Consider the following 23,574-nt stretch of genomic DNA (forward strand, 5'->3'; position numbering starts at 1 on the left):
AAACACGTATTAACTACTGTTACAATTAAACATCTGCATACATATTAGGGGTGTTTAAACATATTCCGTACTATTTCTCTCCTTTTCACATCCAGGTTTGTGCCCAGTACATCATCTCTCTCACCAGAGACCCCAAGCCCACCCATTGATTATTTCACCCGTCCCAACCCAGACACCCTTCAGCTATTTTTTAACCATCACCCTCAACAATCAACAAGTAACCCCAAATGGCAGAACGTTTTCCGCTGTGAAGATGGCACACTTCGAAAGTGGCTTTCATTCAGTCAGGGACGCCACGCACTGTTTTGCTTCGTATGCATTGCATTTGCCAAGTCCACTGACAAAAGTCAATTCATTACAGGAATGACAGATTGGAAGCATTATGGGCAGCGCATAGAAGAGCAGTAAGGCACACAAGGATTGTGCAGAAGCCTACATGCTACAGGCTTGCAAAGCTGACATTAGGGGTTTGCTTGCTGGCAACCAGATGTCTGCTCACAGAGAACAAGTGAGAAAAAGGCGGCAGGTTCTGGAGCGTATAGTGGACGTAGTTAAAATAATAGGCAAGAGGGGGCTTAGCTACAGGCACCAAGAGAATGAGGCAGCATACACTCTTGAAGATACCACTCTAGATCACGGCAACTTCTTAGAGATTATTCTTCTCCTCGGAAAATATGATGTCATCCTGAAAGAGCATCTCAGCAAATGCATTGAGCAGAGCAAGCAATTGCATCAATCTGGGGCAACAGGCAGAGGGTCCCTTGTCACATTCATGTCCAAAACCACAATCAATTTGAGTCCATTTCTAGTGAGATTCAGGAAGCTTTGCAGATTGACACAACACAAGACATAACCTCACAGGAGCAATGCTCAGTCATTCTGAGATATGTAACTGATGTTGTTAATGAGTGTCTTCCAGTGCCACTGTCCTGATGTACTTTAGCCAGCATCCTCCTTGTAAGAGCAATACACTCTTTTCTTGGCTATCTATTATACATTTATTTTAGTCAACACTTGACAACTTGAATGGATATTAATAACATCTTTTGTTTCTGTCTTTCACAGGGAGTTTGATTTGTATTTGTATGAGTATGTGTATAAATAAACACTCTTGAATCTTAAATCCTTCCTCCAATATCCTTCTTAAGAGCAAGGGAGCAACATACTGTGTAGTCATCATTTATTTTATTCAATGATCCAGAATATCAAGGGATATTATTCAGTATAGTAGTGTTATTAAGGGCTTGTGTGATTATATGTACAGTACATCAACGGACCGAGTTGGCACAGTATCTGTGCACGGATTGTGGTGGGCCAGTCTGGACCAAAAAGTCCAGGGCCGAATTTTTGTCCCAGTCCAGGCCTGCCTGCAATCACCACCACCAATCTCCTCCTCCCCCTCCTGTATGTTGTAACTTGTCCCCACAGCAGCACACATGTTTATTATATTTCTGCTCTCAGCAGCATCAGTTGCGAGAGCTTTTTTTCTTCTTTTCCCTCAGTTTTTCTGCACCGCCTTTTCGTTTTTTCTCCATTTTTTCTTTCTCTTCTCTCATAGATTGCTAATGATGTGTCATTAGCTCATCATTAAAGGTGATTGGACGAGGGGGGTCTGGAAAATGCGTGGGCGGGACAACTGGGCCTATCATAGGGCCACTGGGCCTCTTATGCGTCTTTATATACAAAAAAAAAAGAAAAAGGTCAGCCACTGCCAGCCCATTACTGACCGGCCCACCGGGAAAACTCCCGGTACTCCCTATGGCCAATCCACCACTGGAACAGGTGAAGCGTAAAAGACTCTCAACTGTCGGTAAGTTTAATAGTTCAAAGTCTCGCTGAAAGTATGCAGAAGGAGATGGAGTTCAGTGTCGAGTAGGTTTAAGAGGATTTGAAGTTTCTTTGTAAAAAAAATATCTGTAAAAAGCGTAAGATTTTTGAAAAATATAAAAGTTAGAAAAAAGTTGAATGAAGGCACTACTTTCCTGAGTGAGATGATTATTCTGATAGTTGAATGCTGGCTGTAGCTGAAACTCTCATGAAGGAATATCTCAACTTCTCTGTTGAAATTGTGTTCTGAAGCTTCGACTTCTTCTATTTCTGACACCTTAACTGGTGTCATATTTCCACGTAAAAAAAAACATGCATTAATTTGAAAGGCAGGAAATCTTCTTTTAACGTCATGGAACTACAGGTAAAAGTTTCTGACATACTGTATTTTTACTTTACTAACTATTTTCTGTTCTCATAACAATGACAAGCATCTGTGAACACATCGTCCTTCACAGGCAAACACTTTAAGCTCATACAATGATCATATTACAGACTTTTACAACCAGCCACTATTCCATATGAGCCATAAACTGCACATATGAACAGTGATGTCTGCCTTAAAGCTGGACTGTCAACAATAACAACATGAATACATGAAGCGAGAAACACAGACAAACTATTAAGGTTATCCCACTGGAGTGAGCACTAACTGCAAGTTGAATAACACAATACATAAGGTTATGGAAAAGTACTTCATTTTTTTAAGACTATTACACAAAGTGTGCTGATCCAGATGATTCAGTCCAATGACTTTAGGGAGTTTTAACAATGGTGTTGTCACAGCTACGTTTATTTAAACCACTGTTTGAGTTACACTGTGGCTTCAGGGGGTTTCTGATCACAAACTGCTGCACCAGGCTGATATGAAAATGAACTGAGTTGTTTTCCCCACACACACCTTAAACATGAGTCTGTCTCTCAGTTGCCTGATGATTCTTTGACGCTGTGTTTATCTTTATAATGAATCATATGTTAATGATCCATTTCGTGACATTAGCAGAGTATTGACATGTCCACAGGGCACGAGGTGTGAGTTTAAAAGTGAGAGAAGGAGCCGCCTGACAATCAGACCGAGGAGCAACGAGGAACCAGAACACATCTGTGGTGAGCTTCTCCTTCTCTTCACTGAAGTCTGTTAGGCTCATGATTACATTCTACTCTATTAACTACTTCAAACTAATCAACACGTTATATCTTATTTAATCTGTACGATAACTAAATCCTAATAAAACATGTAGTCTTGTTGTGACTCCCGGACGTGACTGTCCCGGTGAAGAAATAGTCAGCAAATATTCAAAGTGAGTACTGTCACATCTGCAGGTCATATTCCAGCTGAGCAGCACTAAGACGGAGAGAGTCATGCATCTAACTGTGGTAACAGCTGTCCTGCTGTCGGTGGGCATCCTGAACTCTGTCACAGCCATGTGGGACAGTAAGTACCACTCCGTCACCAACACGTTATTGAACTAAAACCCAAGACACTTGGTGAGTAAAGCTCTTGTCTTCCCACAGCTGAAGAACTTCAGTTAAAATGTGCTGAATTTAAAGATGTTCCTTGTGGTGACGGATGGAGCCGCATTGATGACGAATGCTGTGCTAAATTCTTCCAGACTCCAAAATCCTTCAGAAAAGCACGGGTGAAGCAAACACACATTTTATGACACACATTAGACACATATACTTATTCTAATGAATCTATCCTCATCGGTTGTATGTGATGATAAAGTGCTGGTGAAGACTCACACTCCCATTTCTGTTGATTTCAGGAACACTGCAACAGCTTAGACAGCGACCTGGTGTCAATGAAAACTGAAGAACAGTTGTGGAACGCCGTTTGTATCAGTCGCCGTGACAACCCTGAATTGAAATCTGTTTGGATTGGAGTCAAAAGATCCGGGGTAAGCAGCGAACATCTCACTGTGATCAGACGGACTGGAGAATGTGTCACATGTCTTCACTGACCCCCACCTTTGTGTTCATCAGGAGGGGTTCAAATACGCCGATGGATCTGAGGTCAAGGTTGCTAAATGGTACCCTGGTCAGCCAGACAATTTTGATGGACAAGAGAACTGCGTCGAGATGAACCACAAAGGTAAGGGAAAAGAGATTGATTCAACTGATGATCACTTATCATGAACGTGCACCTACTCCTGAACAGGTGACCTCCATTAAGTTGAAACGAGCACTTTAAGACAAACAGTGTCCTGCATGGGGTCCTTTGTCTGCCTGCTCAAAGCAGGACATGTGACTAAATGTGTGAACCAACAGGATTATTCAGTTGTAATGCTCACAATGTGTTTGATGAACCACTGAAAGGATGTTTTACACTGAAACTCCTGATGCCACTGAATGTGATGTGTTCTGTCATTTCTTTTCAGACTGGGAATTCTGGAACGATGACAACTGCGCAGATAAGAACGCCTTCATGTGCGCCAAGAAGGTGTGATCATCATCTACTGCTGTTGGCTTTCACATTTTCAATCAGCGTCGACATCGACAGCTGAGCTGCAGGAGGACCAGTCTGTTTCCCGATAACCTGCAAAACACACGCTTCTTAACTTTACTGCAATAAACGCTTCAGCATTCAAGTTCCAGTGTCTTGTTTCATTTATTCACGTTCAGCAATATGAATTCTTTTCTGTTCTGCAAAATATTCCATGGTGACACCATGCTGTGTGAACTCTACATTCATTAAAAGGTGCTAAATTACAAGTTTAGAATGAATTTAGGGATTGCCTCCACACAGCTCTCAACATGGCGACAGCTAAGTCAGGGGCTAGATGCTAACGATGCTAGCAGCATGAACAGTGCAAACAATGACAACAGTGCTGACAGAGATAAGAGGAGAATGTGATCATGCTCTGCTCAGGTAGACATCACTCATTTACACAGCTGTACACAGCAAAAGATCGGATTTTAATTGTAGCACCTTTCAAAGTAAAAGGCTCATCATATTTGATATGTTTCTTTTAATCAATAAAGTCCCGGAAAAGTCCAATTCCAACAATGAATTGATTCTGAAAAATATGTAAATTTCCATGTTCCTACAGTAGCTCGGACCAAAAGCACTGGCTCTGGAGAGACATTCCTGGTTTGTTTACTCGTTTTAGGGTCAAATTTGACCCATTTTGGCATTTGACAGCAATAAATATTCCCTAAACGTCATTCTTTAAGCCTGAAATTGTATGACTTTTCCTAAAGTGACCCAAAATAAACAAAAATGTAAATATTTTAACAGATGTAACTACTTAAAAATGTGAAATAGTGTGAAACAATTGCAATGAAATGGTTTCACCTGAGTATTGCATACTTAATCCATACCGAGAGTCATGCATCTAACTGTGGTAACTGCTGTCCTGCTGTCGGTGGCGTGGAAGGAAAATGTCTATATTTATGCGTAATATTAAGTCTTGTGTTTAGTTGTATATTATGCGTAAAGTGCAACTGCAAAAATCACATAAGAGCCGGCAGGTAATACACAGTGAGTAGTCAGCTTAATGTGAGAGTTCACATATGCTCTCATATGATCGTCTTCAACATAATAAGACACTATGCACACATGCTTATTAGATTACCAACAATACTACAAGATGTCCCTCTTCACCAGGACGGACCGGTACAGCGCCTGTTTTATTGCTGCAGCCGCACCGATCCGTCTGTCGATCTCCCGCTCCACTTTACCCTCACTCGTGAACAAGACCCCGAGATACTTGAACTCCTTCGCTTGGGGTAGGCAGTTTGTCCCCACCTGGAGGGAGCAATCCACCGGTTTCCGGCAGAGCACCATGGCCTCAGATTTGGAGGCGCTAACTCTCATCCCTGCCGCTTCACACTCGGCTGCAAAACGCCCCAGTGAATGCTGGAGGTCACAATCCGAGGAGGCAAACAGGACCACATCATCCGCGAACAGCAGAGAGGCGATCCCGAGACTCCCGAACCGGATCCTCTCCGCCCCCTGGCTGCGCCTAGATATCCTGTCCATGAAAGTCACGAACAGGACCGGTGATAAAGGGCAGCCCTGGCGGAGGCCAACACCTCCGACACCTCGGTGGTAAGTCAGACACCCACGTGTCTGACTTACTACCGAGGAGACGAACACAGCTCCTACTGCAGGCGTACAAAGACCGGATAGCCCGTGCCAACGGGTCCGGCACCCCATACTCCCGCAGCACCCCCCACAAAAACCCCCGAGGGACCCGGTCGAAAGCCTTCTCCAAGTCCACAAAGCACATGTAGACTGGTTGGGCAAACTCCCAGGACCCCTCCAGTAGTCTTGCAAGGGTAAAGAGCTGGTCCACTGTTCCACGACCGGGACGGAATCCGCACTGCTCGTCTTGAATCTGAGGTTCGACAAGCGGTCGGAGCCTCCCTTCCAGCACCCTGGCATAAGCTTTTCCCGGGAGGCTGAGCAGTGTGATGCCACGATAGTTTGAGCACACTCTCCGGTCCCCCTTCTTGTAGATGGGAACCACCACCCCGGTCTGCCAGTCCATGGGCACTGTTCCCGACCCCCATGCGACACTGAAAAGGCGTGTCAACCAAGACAGCCCAACAATGTCCAGCGCTTTCAGCATCTCAGGGCGGATCTCATCCACCCCTGGCGCCTTGCCACCAAGGAGCTTTTTGACTACCTTAGCGACCTCTGCCAGGGATATGGGAGAAACCACTCCAAAGTCTTCCGGCGCTGCCCCCTCTCCGGGGGACATGTTAGCCGGGTTTAGGAGTTCCTCAAAGTGCTCTTTCCACCGCCCGACGATGTCCCCAGTCCGGGTCAGCAGTTCCCCCCCCTTGCTGAGAACAGCCTGGGGTAGGCCCTGCTTTCCCTTCCTGAGCCGTCGGATGGTTTGCCAGAACTTCCTTGAGGCCAACCGAAAGTCCTTCTCCATGGCCTCCCCGAACTCCTCCCATGCCCGAGTTTTAGCATCCGCGACCATCGCAGCTGCAGCCCTTCTGGCCTGCCGGTACCCGTCAGCTGCTTCAGGAGACCCCTGGGCCAGCCAGGCCCGAAAGGCCTCCTTCTTCAGTTTGACGGCTTCCCTCACCCCCGGTGTCCACCACCGGGTTCTCGGGTTGCCGCCACGACAGGCACCGATGACCTTCTGGCCACAGCTCCGAGCAGCCGCGTCCACAATAGAGGCTTTGAACATGGTCCACTCGGGTTCCATGTCCCCAGCCTCCCTCGGGATTTGTGAGAAGTTCTTCCGGAGGTGGGAGTTGAAGACCTCCCGGACAGGGTCCTCCGCCAGACGTTCCCAGTTCACCCTCACTACACGTTTGGGCTTGCCAGGTCTTTCTAGCCGACTCCCCCGCCATCTGATCCAACTCACCACCAGGTGGTGATCAGTTGACAGCTCTGCTCCTCTCTTCACCCGAGTGTCCAAGACATACGGCCGCAGATCAGATGATACGACTACAAAGTCGATCATTGATCTCCGGCCTAAGGTGTTCTGGTACCAGGTACACTTATGAGCCACCTTATGCTCGAACATGGTGTTCGTTATGGACAAACTGTGGCTAGCACAGAAGTCCAACAACAAAACACCATTCGGGTTCAGATCGGGCAAGCCGTTCCTCCCAATCACGCCCCGCCAGGTTTCTCTGTCATTGCCCACGTGAGCGTTGAAGTCTCCCAGGAGAACTATGAAGTCGGCAGGCGGCGCCCTTTCCAGGACCTCTCCCACCGACTCCAAGAAGGCCGGATACTCCGAACTGCTGTTCGGTGCATAAGCACAAACAACAGTCAGAGCTTTACTCCCTGCAACCCGTAGGCGCAGGGAGGCGACCCTCTCGTTCTCCGGGGAAAACTCCAACATAGCGGCGCTCAGCCGGGGGCTCGTGAGTATCCCCACTCCCGCCCGGCGCCTCTCACCCTGGGCAACTCCAGAAAAGGACAAAGTCCAACCCTTCTCCAGGAGCTTGGTTCCAGAGCCCATGCTGTGCGTGGAGGTGAGCCCAACTAAATCTAGCTGGTACCGCTCCACCTCCTGCACCAGCTCCGGCTCTTTCCCCGCTAGCGAGGTGACGTTCCACGTCCCTAGAGCTAGTCTATGCTGCCGGCGATCGGCTCGCCCAGGTCTCCTGCCTGGCCCGTCGCCCGGTCTGCATAGCACCCGACCCCGATAATTCTCCCCGCGGGTGGTGGGTCCACGGGGTGACTGCTGCTCCATGTTGTTTCTTCGGGCTGAGCCCGACCGGGCCCCGACCGGGTGAAGAGGGAGCTGAGCCGGAAGGCGAAGCTCTCCATTTACTGGTCGGTCTATGTTCCAACCCTCACCTATGGTCACGAACTCTGGGTCGTGACCGAAAGAACGAGATCTCGAATACAAGCGGCCGAAATGAGCTTCCTCCGCAGGGTGGCCGGGCTCACCCTTAGAGATAGGGTAAGGATCTCGGACATCAGGAGGGAGCTTGGAGTCGAGGCGCTGCTCCTTCGTGTCGAAAGGAGTCAGCTGAGGTGGTTCGGGCATCTAGTCAGGATGCCTCCTGGACGCCTCCCATTAGAGGTTTTCCAGGCACTTCCAACTGGTAGGAGACCCCGGGGAAGACCGAGGACACGCTGGAGGGATTATATCTCCCGGCTGGCCCTGGAACGCCTCGGGATCCCCCAGAATGAGCTGGAAAGTGTTGCGGGTGAGAGGGAAGCCTGGGTCGGCCTGCTGAACCTGCTGCCACCGCAACCCGACCCCAGATAAGCGGCTGATAATGGATGGATGGATGGACTACAAGATGTTGCTGCTTCATTACCAAATCACAAGAACAAGAAGTGTTTGTTTGCATGAAACACGTTCACATCTTTGTCTCCCTCTTGGTGTCTTGTGCTGTTTCAGAGCTTCAACCGGCCTCTTGAGGCCCAACAGAGCGTGGTCTTCATCAGGGGATGAGGATGGTCTTCATCAGGGGATGAGGGTGGTCTTCATCAGGGGATGAGGGTGGTCTTCATCAGGGGATGCAACAACAAATATGTTTGCGTTGGAGGTGAAGTGTAGAAACCAAGTTTAGAATCAACAAGAGATCACAAGACTCAGGAGACAAACACACAGCGTCACAGAGCACATGAGTGTGTAGAGGAAGTGATGCTGCATCTCTTTTCATGTCAATCCTCACTGGGAGATACAGACACTACTGTGGCTTGTCAGCAGAGGGCAGCAGAAGCCTGGACTTCACAATAAGTTGTGGTCTTAACAGACAATTTTTTTTAAATTTGTTATATTCACTCTAAAACAAAAAGAGTTAATAAGAGGAAGATATTTACAAGTGATCACTGAGGTTTTTGCTCCTCGGCAATGTGAGTGAAACACAATGTTTTCCCACTGGTTACAAACACTGAATCACACACAGATTATTAGACCTGGGGGGTATTCTTCGTACCTGGCTAAACAAAGTAAAGCAAATGTCTAATCTCCAGCTTAGATTAGCGAGATGATTGACATCAGGCTATCTGGGTTTCTTCACGGCTGATCCGCGCTGAAACGGTCTCGTTAATTCTAGCCAGACGTCAGTCATCTTGATAAATGCGCGCGCCCGCTCCTCTTCAGAAGGGATAATAATGGAGCACTGACACCACGATGTTCTAACAGTACAATGACAAATAAACTCAGAGGAACCTCTTTTTATTTCTCTAATGAGAAGCAGGAGATGATCATCAAGGCATATGAGGAAGTCAATACCGTAGTCATTCACAGCAAACGCGTTGCGAATATTCCAACGTTTTTGCAACATTGTTGCCGTGAACGCAACTTTAACTCCGCCCCCGCTGCGAGACATAAGCGTCGCAAATATATCAGACAAGTTAAATGCGTCAGTGTTGAGAAAATGCATCGGCTAATTTTAAGTGCTTCATCACCCAAATCAATCAGATTATATTTACGAATAAATATATACTTATGAGGATATATGTACTGTATGCACGTATGAATCATGTACTATATATGTGTATATGAGTTTGAATATGTGTATGGGCGGATAAGTATGTATGCATTATTCATAATCAGAAATTCAATCAATTGAAGCAGTGAAAATACATTGTGTGTGATTCTCTGTATTCTCATCACGATCACCTTAATCATGTTCTACAATAATGATATGTATGGTGTACTAATAGCACTGTCGTATAATAATAAGTGCTTTCAACACATCCATAAGTTTATTAAGAGCTAAATAAACTTAAGAACAGCGGCATGCAGCGGGTGAGAGTCTCTGTCTGAGACGATCAGCTGCGCCTGTGGTGATCAGTGTCCGCGGCTCGAGAAGCTTTCGTAAATAAATGATTTCTTGCCGGCAAAATCTATAGCGCCGCGTACAGGAAGTCATGAGGATGTAAAGGATGGATCCTGGCGATCTGAAATAACTCTCTCCCTATAAAACAAATATAACTAATATCGCTCCTTCATCAATGAGGAAGGGAGCTGCCTTTTTTGTCCGTGGGAGTGTCCAGCTTATCCAGTGAAGTTTAGTAAGCCTGCCCGGGAGCAGGTTTACATTTTTGGATGTGTTGCTATAGTGATTAATCTAAGCTTGCTTCGAGAAACCGAGAACGCCTGACCTACGTCATCTTATCCTGACAATTAGCCCGCTAACTCAGTAAGCCAGGTACGAGAAATAGGGCCCTGATGTTTAAGTTGTAATGCTGAGCTCAACTCAACTGTTGTGTGTTTAATATTGTGTTTTTTTCATGATTATATATCAATCTATATGTACACACACAGAGAGAGAGAGAGAGAGAGAGAGAGAGAGAGAGAGAGAGAGAGAGAGAGAGAGAGATCGAGATATGTTGGATCAATGTTCCAAATGTTTAGAAGACAATCAATACATAATCATATCAGTTCTATCATATTCATGTTCCAATGGAGTGTATCTTCATACTGCAGATAAAGCTTCATGGAGTGTGTGCAAATGAAAAATGATCTTCACAACAATTTTTTGGGGGGAAATAAAAATATGTATTATAAAAAAAAAAATATGTACAGAATATATATTGAGAAATATAAAACAGAACAAAAACAAGTCAGACTATTTACAATATACAAGTATGGCTTGCTTTGCTTCAATGGCATATCCTCATGCCATGGCATGAGGATATGGAGCAGGAGGATGTGGAGCAGGAGGATACTTGCTTCGTGTCCATCCACTTCACATAGACGATGGGGCCATCACGGATCCATCTCACGGAGCCTCTCGGTGACTTCTTTGTGGCAGGTACTCCTCTCTGTAAAATAAATGAATACTAGTCAGTTGAAAGAAAGATGACGCAGCGATTGAGCATACTATATGTAAATATTACTCAGATCACGACTGTCGTAGTAATTTGAGCAGAGTGCTCCGCATACTATGTGTAAAAATTACTCAGATCATGACTGGTAGTAACGTGAGCAGCAGTGTGCACCGCGTGGCGTGCTCTCGTGCTCTCGTGCACAGTGTACACATTACTAGTTTGCACCATGCAGTCTTACAGACACGTAACAAAGTTTAGTAACTACACTTACCATCTTCCTCAGAAGAACTAAAGCCTTCGAGCTCTGATGACGATGCCATGTCGTCCTCCTGGCTGCTCTCCAGAATCATGCGTCTTGCTTCCTCCGTGTTGAATCTCTTTGTCGTCATGATGTCGCTTTTCTCTGACTAAAAACTGTAGCGTGTGTATATGCTCAGGTGGGTAATGCTTTGAGACTTCCTGAGTGTACATTGGTTGTTTAGTTCACGAAATGGCGACGGACATATGATTCAACAAATCACAGAGAAGGATTTTCGTTTTTTTTTTTACCAGCGTCAGATGACACACTGCTGCCCTTTCGCTTGTACGGAAGCGCATTGCATTCACTGGATACAAAAAAAATAGACCCCTGATCTCGTAATTACGAGATCTTTTCTCGTAATTACGAGATCTTTTCTCGTAATTACGACATCCTGATCGCGTAATTACGACATCCTGATCTCGTAATTACGAGATCCTGACCTGATTACGAAAGGTGCCATACTGGCCACTGTATGGCATGTATGTGTACAGGCGTCTGTATGCATGTATGTGTACAGGCGTCTGTATGCATGTATGTGTACAGGCGTCTGTATGCATGTATGTGTACAGGCGTCTGTATGCATGTATGTGTACAGGCGTCTTCTTAGACGGTTCCGTTGCCTTAGCTACTCCTTGGGGATCTAGGATTTTTAACAGGTGCCGCACAGTTCTTTGAGTCACTGTAGCATCCCCGGCAGAATTATAGTCTGGAGTCTTTAAGTGATGGTTCGTAAAGGTTTATTGAACTCACCGTAAGAACTATGAAGAAAAACGGAAATAGCAGTTGGTTAGCTTAAGCTATGACACAGACAAAAAACATAACCATCTAAAACAATATTTTCTCAAAAAATGAACTTGAACAGGTGCAAACCTTGTGCCCATATCAGCCAGGTGCTAAACTAATACATCCGTAACCTTTTTATCACTGTTTTCCGTTGTTATGGCAACTTTTCATTTCTGCCCGTTTCTTACTAACAACTTCCGTTTTTTTCTACCTTCAAAATAAGAGCGCAACCGGAAATGCACCGACTCCAGTAACAAAACGGACTAAAATAAAGGACAAAAAAAAAGGAACAAACTATTACAATACTTTAAACTCTCAGAGGTCCGTTACAGTCACTACCAAACCAGATTAGATGCATTTCAAATGCATGAATTTGTATCCATGAAGCATCCCGTGTTGGTTCAACTGCTCCTGCAGAAACAGAGCGACATCCAGCACGTCCGACTGGGCTTTCCGCCTGAACAATCCTAACGCCTTGAGATGCCTGCGCAGTGTTGACATACTCAATTTAATACCATCCTCATTTTTTAGAAACATCAGTATTTCCCAGTGTCTCAAACCGAGAAGGTAATAATAGCAGATTAACTGCGATAGCGCCATAATTGCCACTGAGAGAGGATTTACAGACGTTTCCTTTTTCTTTTTCTTTTCTCGTAATTACGAGATCAGGATCTCGTAATTACGAGATCAGGGGTCTATTTTTTTTTATCCAGTGAATGCAATGCGCTTCCGTACGCTTGCTTGATGATGTTAAAATTATGCTGGGCTCTGTCTGGGCAGGCAGCCGGAAGCAGGAAGTCTCCTCTTTCCGCCAGACGTAAAATTATATTTCTGCGATGTATAATCGCGGTACTGTGAATATTTTAGAAACTTAGAGAAACCTTTCGAGTGTCACCACGCGAAACCGCGGGCTCAGTGGCCAGACGTTTAAAAGCTGAATCTAAGAAAATTATGTCAAATCGAGAAAATCGACTGAAAATGACCTCCAGTGTTCAGTGTGTTAAAAACCCCTAATATGTATGCAGATGTTTAATTGTAACAGTAGTTAATACGTGTTTCATTAGTTTTAACTGTATAATGTGAAATGGGTCATTGTCTCCTTGTCTCTTATTTGATGTAATTTAATCTGAAAATGTCCATAAATAAGTGTTAAAAAAAGCAGGTGAGTGTGCTAGCTAACATGTTGGGGATAAAGACTCATTCACTAAATGTTCAGAAACGTTGTCTATGAACTTTACTTGACAAAATAGATAGCGTGTGGTGTAAATCTAGTTCTATAGTGTTGGAAAATAATATACTATCCTGATTAAATATAATTAATTATAATTACAAATCAGGTCACCAGAGTTAAAGTATTTTAAGTGTTTCTGTCAGTGTTTATGGTTTATTGTCCTTGCTTTTCTTTTTTTTGAACACTTATTTATGGAAATTTTCAGATTAAATTGCATCAAATAAGAGACAAGGAGACAATGACCCATTCCAGTATAGTAGTGTTATTAAGGGCTTGTGTGATTATATGTACAGTACATCAACGGACCGAGTTGGCACAGTATCTGCGCGCGGATTGTGGTGGGTCAGTCTGGACCAAAAAGTCCAGGGCCGAATGTTTGTCCCAGTCCAGGCCTGACCCGTTCTGTTTTACACAAAGTCAATACCAACACAATATAAATACAACGTACGTTTGGGAGACCACGTTTTAGTTTTTTGTGTCCCAAATGCTTTGACCCACGTAGAGCATGTTTTCATTCCTGTGCTGAAGTAAGCAATGAGACGACATGAACCAAAGGAACATTTGAAAAGTTCATTTCAGGACTTGAGTCAGTTGAATATTATGTGCCAACCCCACCCTTCAATTTACCATCTTTGGCAATACTCATTGATGTGAACTGCCTCCTGGCTCAGAAGGAGCGTGGAGTGGAGCCGCTGCTCCTTCGTGTCGGAAGGAGTCAGCTGAGGTGGTTCGGGCATCTAGTCAGGATGCCTCCTGGACGCCTCCCATTAGAGGTTTTCCAGGCACGTCCAACTGGTAGGAGACCCTGGTGAAGACCCAGGACATGCTGGAGGGATTATATCTCCCGGCTGGCCTTGGAACTCCTCGGGATCCCCCAGAATGAGCTGGAAAGTGTTGCGGGTGAGAGGGAAGCCTGGGTCGGACTGCTGAACCTGCTGGACCCGACCCCGGATAAGCGGTTGAAAATGGAAGGATGGATATTTTATTCGTGATACTTTCATTATCTAAATACTTTGCAAATAAGTGCGGCGTCTCTCTGTCAGATGTGTCTATAAAAAGTGTCAGTAGATGCCAAGAAAAGCCTGTCTGCCTCCGAGTTTGGGCTCTCAACACCCAGGCCTGTACACTAGTATAGTCCACATGAAGTTGATACAGTAGCCTGTTAAAAAACAAACATCTGATGCCAAAACATTAAGAACGAAAGAACGTCCCCTCCTGAGAGTTAAAGCCACAGTCAGTCACAATATCAGTGATGGAGTTTAGGAAACAAAAGCCCCTTAGATACGTGATAATGGACGTTTCAATCCGAATTCACGTGATCTATTTCCTGCTTTCCAGACAACGCAGTAGCTCACTTTTGAAGTCCTGACTGTGCAGACAATAACTCAAAGGCTTTGCACTCGTTGTGACATAATATCCTCAGCATGAACCAGCTGCACGTTTGGATTCTTCAGTTTCTGCTGCCCTCTTGTGGTTGGTCGGTTACAGTCAGTTAAGAGCTGATCTTTGCACATGCTGAATGGTGTGCAAACATACAGCATATATATGTTCATATATATATATATATATATATATATATATATATATATATATATATATATATATATATATATATAATATATATATACCACCAGGAGCAAAGTATTGATACACTGAAGCATCTTGTGATCTTGTGTTACAGCTCACTTTTAAAAGACTTAACTTGCCTTAAAGCCAATAAATAGACACATTTGCAGCATGTTCCTATACCTGTACAGTCTGCATGTTCTTCACATTACCCCCCAAAAAAAGTGTTTTGCTCTTTGCATCTTTGTGACATGATCTGATTTAATAACAGATTCAGGAACGTCTGCTGACCTCGAGCGACAGACGGTGAGCTATAAAAGGTGATTTACGAACATCTTTCGTTTGTAAATGTTCAAGTGGGCTGACAGTGAATGGAGAGCCCCCTAGTGGGCTAATCTCACCACGGTTGTGGTTAATCCTAATCCTCATTTGATCCAATTTATGGAATCAGCCACTAAAGTCCCACGCTAGCACATCCCCGTCCTTACTGGGACTAAGGCAGCGTGGAAGAGACTTGGGGGAGAAGAGGGGAGGTAAGGGTGCAAATGGTTGCCTACTCCACGTTACCAGTATGATACCAGTATGGTCTAATGTAATCCCACACAACAGTTTCTGGTATCTCTGTCAGAGGGACGCTACTGTAGCACTCGCTGTGGTCATTTTTAAGGCTGTATTATGCTTTGTATATATTATTTTATATATAGTAAGTAAACATGTCTTGGACTGAGCGATTGTTATATAAAACTGTAAATCATAGCTTGTTTTATGAAGAAGAAAAAAAAGCAATATACATGTGAAATATATGGTTTGGTACATGAAAAAGCATCTGAACAAAATATCATATGTGTAACTTTTATTATAACACCATAATGATTCAAATAGCCCAAGTAGTTGCAGAGATACACCCATTTTAGTTTGGGGATGCAATTTTCGAGGAAAGGGCCTAAAATAGGGAAAATATTTACATTTTTGTTTACTTTGGGTCACTTTAGGAAAAGTCATACAATTTCATGCTTAAAGAATGACGTTTAGGGAATATTTATTGCTGTCAAATGCCAAAATGGGTCAAATTTGACCCTAAAACGAGTAAACAAACCAGGAATGTCTCTCCAGAGCCAGTGCTTTTGGTCCGTTCTGAGCTACTGTAGGAACATGGAAATGTACATATTTTTCAGAATCAATTCATTGTTGGAATTGGACTTTTCCGGGACTTTATTGATTAAAAGAAACATATCAAATATGATGAGCCTTTTACTTTGAAAGGTGCTACAGTTAAAATCCGATCTTTTGCTGTGTACAGCTGTGTAAATGAGTGATGTCTACCTGAGCAGAGCATGATCACGTTCTCCTCTTATCTCTGTCAGCACTGTTGTCATTGTTTGCACTGTTCATGCTGCTAGCATCGTTAGCATCTAGCCCCTGACTTAGCTGTCGCCATGTTGAGAGCTGTGTGGAGGCAATCCCTAAATTAATTCTAAACTTGTAATTTAGCACCTTTTAATGAATGTAGAGTTCACACAGCATGGTGTCACCATGGAATATTTTGCAGAACAGAGAAGAATTCATATTGCTGAACGTGAATAAATGAAACAAGACACTGGAACTTGAATGCTGAAGCGTTTATTGCAGTAAAGTTAAGAAGCGTGTGTTTTGCAGGTTATCGGGAAACAGACTGGTCCTCCTGCAGCTCAGCTGTCGATGTCGACGCTGATTGAAAATGTGAAAGCCAACAGCAGTAGATGATGATCACACCTTCTTGGCGCACATGAAGGCGTTCTTATCTGCGCAGTTGTCATCGTTCCAGAATTCCCAGTCTGAAAAGAAATGACAGAACACATCACATTCAGTGGCATCAGGAGTTTCAGTGTAAAACATCCTTTCAGTGGTTCATCAAACACATTGTCAGCATTACAACTGAATAATCCTGTTGGTTCACACATTTAGTCACATGTCCTGCTTTGAGCAGGCAGACAAAGGACCCCATGCAGGACACTGTTTGTCTTAAAGTGCTCGTTTCAACTTAATGGAGGTCACCTGTTCAGGAGTAGGTGCACGTTCATGATAAGTGATCATCAGTTGAATCAATCTCTTTTCCCTTACCTTTGTGGTTCATCTCGACGCAGTTCTCTTGTCCATCAAAATTGTCTGGCTGACCAGGGTACCATTTAGCAACCTTGACCTCAGATCCATCGGCGAATTTGAACCCGTCCTGATGAACACAAAGGTGGGGGTCAGTGAAGACATGTGACACATTCTCCAGTCCGTCTGATCACAGTGAGACGTTCGCTGCTTACCCTGGATCTTCTGACTCCAATCCAAACAGATTTCAATTCATGGTTGTCACGGCGACTGATACAAACGGAGTTCCACAACTCTTCTTCAGTATGCATTGCCACCAGGTCGCTGTCTAAGCTGTTGCAGTGTTCCTGAAATCAACAGAAATGGGAGTGTGAGTCTTCACCAGCACTTTATCATCACATACAACCGATGAGGATAGATTCATTAGAATTAGTATATGTGTCTAATGTGTGTCATAAAATGTGTGTTTGCTTCATATGTGCTTCTTTGAAGGTTTTTGGAGTCTGGAAGAATTTAGCACAGCATTCATCAATGCGGCTCCATCCGTCACCACAAGTAACATCTTGCAATTCACCACAATTTAACTGAAGTTCTTCAGCTGTGGGAAGACAAGAGCTTTACTCACCAAGTGTCTTGGGTGTTAGTTCAATAACGTGTTGGTGACGGAGTGGTACTTACTGTCCCACCAGGCTGTGACAGAGTTCAGGATGCCCACCGACAGCAGGACAGCTGTTACCACAGTTAGATGCATGACTCTCTCCGTCTTAGTGCTGCTCAGCTGGAATATGACCTGCAAATGTGACAGTACTCACTTTGAATATTTGCAGAACTATTTCTAGAATATTTCAAGTGTCACAGATGATTCAGGTGTTTGACATTGTCTCAGGCGTAGAAGCTGTTCAAATGTTTGAGGAACATTTAGAGCCAGGAGGCAGTTCACATCAGAGTATCGCCAAAGATGGTAAATTGAAGGGTGGGGTTCACACATAATATTCAACTGACTCAAGTCCTGAAATGAACTTTTCAAATGTTCCTTTGGTTCATGTCGTCTCATTGCTTACTTCAGCACAGGAATGAAAACATGCTCTACGTGGGTCAAAGCATTTGGGACACAAAAAACTAAAACGTGGTCTCCCAAACGTACGTTGTATTTATATTGTGTTGGTATTGACTTTGTGTAAAACGGAACAGGTCAGTCCTGGACTGGGACAAACATTCGGCCCTGGACTTTTTGGTCCAGACTGACCCACCACAATCCGCGCGCAGATACTGTGCCAACTCGGTCCGTTGATGTACTGTACATATAATCACACAAGCCCTTAATAACACTACTATACTGGAATGGGTCATTGTCTCCTTGCTGTTCAAATGTTTGAGGAACATTTAGAGCCAGGAGGCAGTTCACATCGATGAGAACCGCCAAAGATGGTAAAATGAAGGGTGGGGTTCGCACAAAATATTCAACTGACTCAAGTCCTGAAATGAACTTTTCAAATGTTCCTTTGGTTCATGTCGTCTCATTGCTTACTTCAGCACAGGAATGAAAACATGCTCTACGTGGGTCAAAGCATTTGGGACACATATAATCACACAAGCCCTTAATAACACTACTATACTGGAATGGGTCATTTTCTCCTTGTCTCTTATTTGATGTAATTTAATCTGAAAATTTCCATAAATAAGTGTTCAAAAAAAAGAAAAGCAAGGACAATAAACCATAAACACTGACAGAACCTGATTACCTGATTTGTAATTATAATTAATTATAATTAATCAGGATAGTATATTATTTTCCAACACTATAGAACTAGATTTACACCACACGCTATCTATTATGTCAAGTAAAGTTCATAGACAACGTTTCTGAACATTTAGTGAATGAGTCTTTATCCACAACATGTTAGCTAGCACACTCACCTGCTTTTTTTAACACTTATTTATGGTCATTTTCAGATTAAATTACATCAAATAAGAGACAAGGAGACAATGACCCATTTCACATTATACAGTTTAAACTAATGAAACACGTATTAACTACTGTTACAATTAAACATCTGCATACATATTAGGGGTGTTTAAACATATTCCGTACTATTTCTCTCCTTTTCACGTCCAGGTTTGTGCCCAGTACATCATCTCTCTCACCAGAGACCCCAAGCCCACCCATTGATTATTTCACCCGTCCCAACCCAGACAACCTTCAGCTATTTTTTAACCATCACCCTCAACAATCAACAAGTAACCCCAAATGGCAGAAAGTTTTCCGCTGTGAAGATGGCACACTTCGAAAGTGGCTTTCATACAGTCAGGGACGCCACGCACTGTTTTGCTTCGTATGCATTGCATTTGCCAAGTCCACTGACAAAAGTCAATTCATTACAGGAATGACAGATTGGAAGCATTATGGGCAGCGCATAGAAGAGCAGTAAGGCACACAAGGATTGTGCAGAAGCCTACATGCTACAGGCTTGCAAAGCTGACATTAGGGGTTTGCTTGCTGGCAACCAGATGTCTGCTCACAGAGAACAAGTGAGAAAAAGGCGGCAGGTTCTGGAGCGTATAGTGGACGTAGTTAAAATAATAGGCAAGAGGGGGCTTAGCTACAGGCACCAAGAGAATGAGGCAGCATACACTCTTGAAGATACCACTCTAGATCACGGCAACTTCTTAGAGATTATTCTTCTCCTCGGAAAATATGATGTCATCCTGAAAGAGCATCTCAGCAAATGCATTGAGCAGAGCAAGCAATTGCATCAATCTGGGGCAACAGGCAGAGGGTCCCTTGTCACATTCATGTCCAAAACCACAATCAATTTGAGTCCATTTCTAGTGAGATTCAGGAAGCTGTGCAGATTGACACAACACAAGACATAACCTCACAGGAGCAATGCTCAGTCATTCTGAGATATGTAACTGATGTTGTTAATGAGTGTCTTCCAGTGCCACTGTCCTGATGTACTTTAGCCAGCATCCTCCTTGTAAGAGCAATACACTCTTTTCTTGGCTATCTATTATACATTTATTTTAGTCAACACTTGACAACTTGAATGGATATTAATAACATCTTTTGTTTCTGTCTTTCACAGGGAGTTTGATTTGTATTTGTATGAGTATGTGTATAAATAAACACTCTTGAATCTTAAATCCTTCCTCCAATATCCTTCTTAAGAGCAAGGGAGCAACATACTGTGTAGTCATCATTTATTTTATTCAATGCTCCAGAATATCAAGGGATATTATTCAGTATAGTAGTGTTATTAAGGGCTTGTGTGATTATATGTACAGTACATCAACGGACCGAGTTGGCACAGTATCTGTGCACGGATTGTGGTGGGCCAGTCTGGACCAAAAAGTCCAGGGCCGAATTTTTGTCCCAGTCCAGGCCTGCCTGCAATCACCACCACCAATCTCCTCCTCCCCCTCCTGTATGTTGTAACTTGTCCCCACAGCAGCACACATGTTTATTATATTTCTGCTCTCAGCAGCATCAGTTGCGAGAGCTTTTTTTCTTCTTTTCCCTCAGTTTTTCTGCACCGCCTTTTCGTTTTTTCTCCATTTTTTCTTTCTCTTCTCTCATAGATTGCTAATGATGTGTCATTAGCTCATCATTAAAGGTGATTGGACGAGGGGGGTCTGGAAAATGCGTGGGCGGGACAACTGGGCCTATCATAGGGCCACTGGGCCTCTTATGCGTCTTTATATACAAAAAAAAAAGAAAAAGGTCAGCCACTGCCAGCCCATTACTGACCGGCCCACCGGGAAAACTCCCGGTACTTCCTATGGCCAATCCACCACTGGAACAGGTGAAGCGTAAAAGACTCTCAACTGTCGGTAAGTTTAATAGTTCAAAGTCTCGCTGAAAGTATGCAGAAGGAGATGGAGTTCAGTGTCGAGTAGGTTTAAGAGGATTTGAAGATTCTCTCTATTGAGTTTCTTTGTAAAAAAAATATCTGTAAAAAGCGTAAGATTTTTGAAAAATATAAAAGTTAGAAAAAAGTTGAATGAAGGCACTACTTTCCTGAGTGAGATGATTATTCTGATAGTTGAATGCTGGCTGTAGCTGAAACTCTCATGAAGGAATATCTCAACTTCTCTGTTGAAATTGTGTTCTGAAGCTTCGACTTCTTCTATTTCTGACTTAACTGGTGTCATATTTCCACGTAAAAAAAAACATGCATTCATTTGAAAGGCAGGAAATCTTCTTTTAACGTCATGGAACTACAGGTAAAAGTTTCTGACATACTGTATTTTTACTTTACTAACTATTTTCTGTTCTCATAACAATGACAAGCATCTGTGAACACATCGTCCTTCACAGACAAACACTTTAAGCTCATACAATGATCATATTACAGACTTTTACAACCAGCCACTATTCCATATGAGCCATAAACTGCACATATGAACAGTGATGTCTGCCTTAAAGCTGGACTGTCAACAATAACAACATGAATACATGAAGCGAGAAACACAGACAAACTATTAAGGTTATCCCACTGGAGTGAGCACTAACTGCAAGTTGAATAACACAATACATAAGGTTATGGAAAAGTACTTCATTTTTTTAAGACTATTACACAAAGTGTGCTGATCCAGATGATTCAGTCCAATGGCTTCAGGGAGTTTCAACAATGGTGTTGTCACAGCTACGTTTATTTAAACCACTGTTTGAGTTACACTGTGGCTTCAGGGGGTTTCTGATCACAAACTGCTGCACCAGGCTGATATGAAAATGAACTGAGTTGTTTTCCCCACACACACCTTAAACAAGAGTCTGTCTCTCAGTTGCCTGATGATTCTTTGATGCTGTGTTTATCTTTATAATGAATCATATGTTAATGATCCATTTGGTGACATTAGCAGAGCATTGCCCAGTCCAGTGAGTTTAAAAGTGAGAGAAGGAGCCGCCTGACAATCAGACCGAGGAGCAACGAGGAACCAGAACACATCTGTGGTGAGCTTCTCCTTCTCTTCACTGAAGTCTGTTAGGCTCATGATTACATTCTACTCTATTAACTACTTCAAACTAATCAACACGTTATATCTTATTTAATCTGTACGATAACTAAATCCTAATAAAACATGTAGTCTTGTTGTGACTCCCGGACGTGACTGTCCCGGTGAAGAAATAGTCAGCAAATATTCAAAGTGAGTACTGTCACATCTGCAGGTCATATTCCAGCTGAGCAGCACTAAGACGGAGAGAGTCATGCATCTAACTGTGGTAACAGCTGTCCTGCTGTCGGTGGGCATCCTGAACTCTGTCACAGCCATGTGGGACAGTAAGTACCACTCCGTCACCAACACGTTATTGAACTAACACCCAAGACACTTGGTGAGTAAAGCTCTTGTCTTCCCACAGCTGAAGAACTTCAGTTAAAATGTGCTGAATTTAAAGATGTTCCTTGTGGTGACGGATGGAGCCGCATTGATGACGAATGCTGTGCTAAATTCTTCCAGACTCCAAAATCCTTCAGAAAAGCACGGGTGAAGCAAACACACATTTTATGACACACATTAGACACATATACTTATTCTAATGAATCTATCCTCATCGGTTGTATGTGATGATAAAGTGCTGGTGAAGACTCACACTCCCATTTCTGTTGATTTCAGGAACACTGCAACAGCTTAGACAGCGACCTGGTGTCAATGAAAACTGAAGAACAGTTGTGGAACGCCGTTTGTATCAGTCGCCGTGACAACCCTGGATTGAAATCTGTTTGGATTGGAGTCAGAAGATCCGGGGTAAGCAGCGAACATCTCACTGTGATCAGACGGACTGGAGAATGTGTCACATGTCTTCACTGACCCCCACCTTTGTGTTCATCAGGACGGGTTCAAATACGCCGATGGATCTGAGGTCAAGGTTGCTAAATGGTACCCTGGTCAGCCAGACAATTTTGATGGACAAGAGAACTGCGTCGAGATGAACCACAAAGGTAAGGGAAAAGAGATTGATTCAACTGATGATCACTTATCATGAACGTGCACCTACTCCTGAACAGGTGACCTCCATTAAGTTGAAACGAGCACTTTAAGACAAACAGTGTCCTGCATGGGGTCCTTTGTCTGCCTGCTCAAAGCAGGACATGTGACTAAATGTGTGAACCAACAGGATTATTCAGTTGTAATGCTCACAATGTGTTTGATGAACCACTGAAAGGATGTTTTACACTGAAACTCCTGATGCCACTGAATGTGATGTGTTCTGTCATTTCTTTTCAGACTGGGAATTCTGGAACGATGACAACTGCGCAGATAAGAACGCCTTCATGTGCGCCAAGAAGGTGTGATCATCATCTACTGCTGTTGGCTTTCACATTTTCAATCAGCGTCGACATCGACAGCTGAGCTGCAGGAGGACCAGTCTGTTTCCCGATAACCTGCAAAACACATGCTTCTTAACTTTACTGCAATAAACGCTTCAGCATTCAAGTTCCAGTGTCTTGTTTCATTTATTCACGTTCAGCAATATGAATTCTTCTCTGTTCTGCAAAATATTCCATGGTGATACCATGCTGTGTGAACTCTACATTCATTAAAAGGTGCTAAATTACAAGTTTAGAATGA

The 23,574-nt window shown here is 43.6% G+C and overlaps 3 protein-coding genes and 1 long non-coding RNA gene across 4 annotated transcripts in view; 2 read left to right on the forward strand and 2 right to left on the reverse strand.

Moving 5' to 3' along the window:
* Positions 1-17,786, reverse strand: part of LOC306747972 — a 34,788-nt gene extending 17,002 nt beyond the window's left edge. The window contains exons 1-2 of the long non-coding RNA XR_013771150.1: positions 17,680-17,786; positions 17,587-17,599 (exon numbers count right to left, since the gene is read on the reverse strand). This is a non-coding gene — a long non-coding RNA (uncharacterized lncRNA). The remainder of the gene's footprint in view (positions 1-17,586; positions 17,600-17,679) is intronic.
* On the forward strand, positions 2,847-4,418 carry LOC306747968 (C-type isolectin Sp-CL4-like). The gene is made up of 6 exons (XM_079231076.1): positions 2,847-2,934; positions 3,151-3,262; positions 3,343-3,467; positions 3,597-3,728; positions 3,814-3,922; positions 4,209-4,418. The coding sequence occupies exons 2-6, from the start codon at positions 3,190-3,192 to the stop codon at positions 4,274-4,276; spliced, it is 507 nt and encodes a 168-aa protein (XP_079087202.1). The 5' UTR covers positions 2,847-2,934; positions 3,151-3,189; the 3' UTR covers positions 4,277-4,418.
* Positions 16,533-17,563, reverse strand: LOC306747364 (C-type isolectin Sp-CL4-like; the record flags this gene model as incomplete). Its single annotated transcript, XM_079230420.1, has 4 exons — positions 16,533-16,736; positions 17,023-17,131; positions 17,217-17,348; positions 17,552-17,563. The coding sequence occupies 4 exons, from the start codon at positions 17,561-17,563 to the stop codon at positions 16,669-16,671; spliced, it is 321 nt and encodes a 106-aa protein (XP_079086546.1). The 3' UTR covers positions 16,533-16,668.
* Positions 17,787-21,885: 4,099 nt separating the features above from the next.
* Positions 21,886-23,439, forward strand: LOC306748202 (C-type isolectin Sp-CL4-like). The gene is made up of 6 exons (XM_079231337.1): positions 21,886-21,955; positions 22,172-22,283; positions 22,364-22,488; positions 22,618-22,749; positions 22,835-22,943; positions 23,230-23,439. The coding sequence occupies exons 2-6, from the start codon at positions 22,211-22,213 to the stop codon at positions 23,295-23,297; spliced, it is 507 nt and encodes a 168-aa protein (XP_079087463.1). The 5' UTR covers positions 21,886-21,955; positions 22,172-22,210; the 3' UTR covers positions 23,298-23,439.
* The last annotated feature ends 135 nt before the right edge of the window (positions 23,440-23,574 follow it).

Source organism: Taurulus bubalis (assembly GCF_910589615.1).
Source record: "Taurulus bubalis genome assembly, chromosome: 15".
NCBI lineage: Eukaryota > Metazoa > Chordata > Actinopteri > Perciformes > Cottidae > Taurulus > Taurulus bubalis.

Bases quoted from the DNA above. Each gene is read 5' to 3' on its own strand.
- LOC306748202 (XM_079231337.1), top strand. From the start codon at position 22,211: ATGCATCTAACTGTGGTAACAGCTGTCCTGCTGTCGGTGGGCATCCTG. The intron at 22,489-22,617 runs GTGAAGCAAACA...TGTTGATTTCAG, and splicing joins AATCCTTCAGAAAAGCACGG to GAACACTGCAACAGCTTAGA. The intron at 22,944-23,229 runs GTAAGGGAAAAG...ATTTCTTTTCAG, and splicing joins CGTCGAGATGAACCACAAAG to ACTGGGAATTCTGGAACGAT.
- LOC306747968 (XM_079231076.1), top strand. From the start codon at position 3,190: ATGCATCTAACTGTGGTAACAGCTGTCCTGCTGTCGGTGGGCATCCTG. The intron at 3,263-3,342 runs GTAAGTACCACT...GTCTTCCCACAG, and splicing joins TGTCACAGCCATGTGGGACA to CTGAAGAACTTCAGTTAAAA. The intron at 3,729-3,813 runs GTAAGCAGCGAA...TGTGTTCATCAG, and splicing joins TTGGAGTCAAAAGATCCGGG to GAGGGGTTCAAATACGCCGA.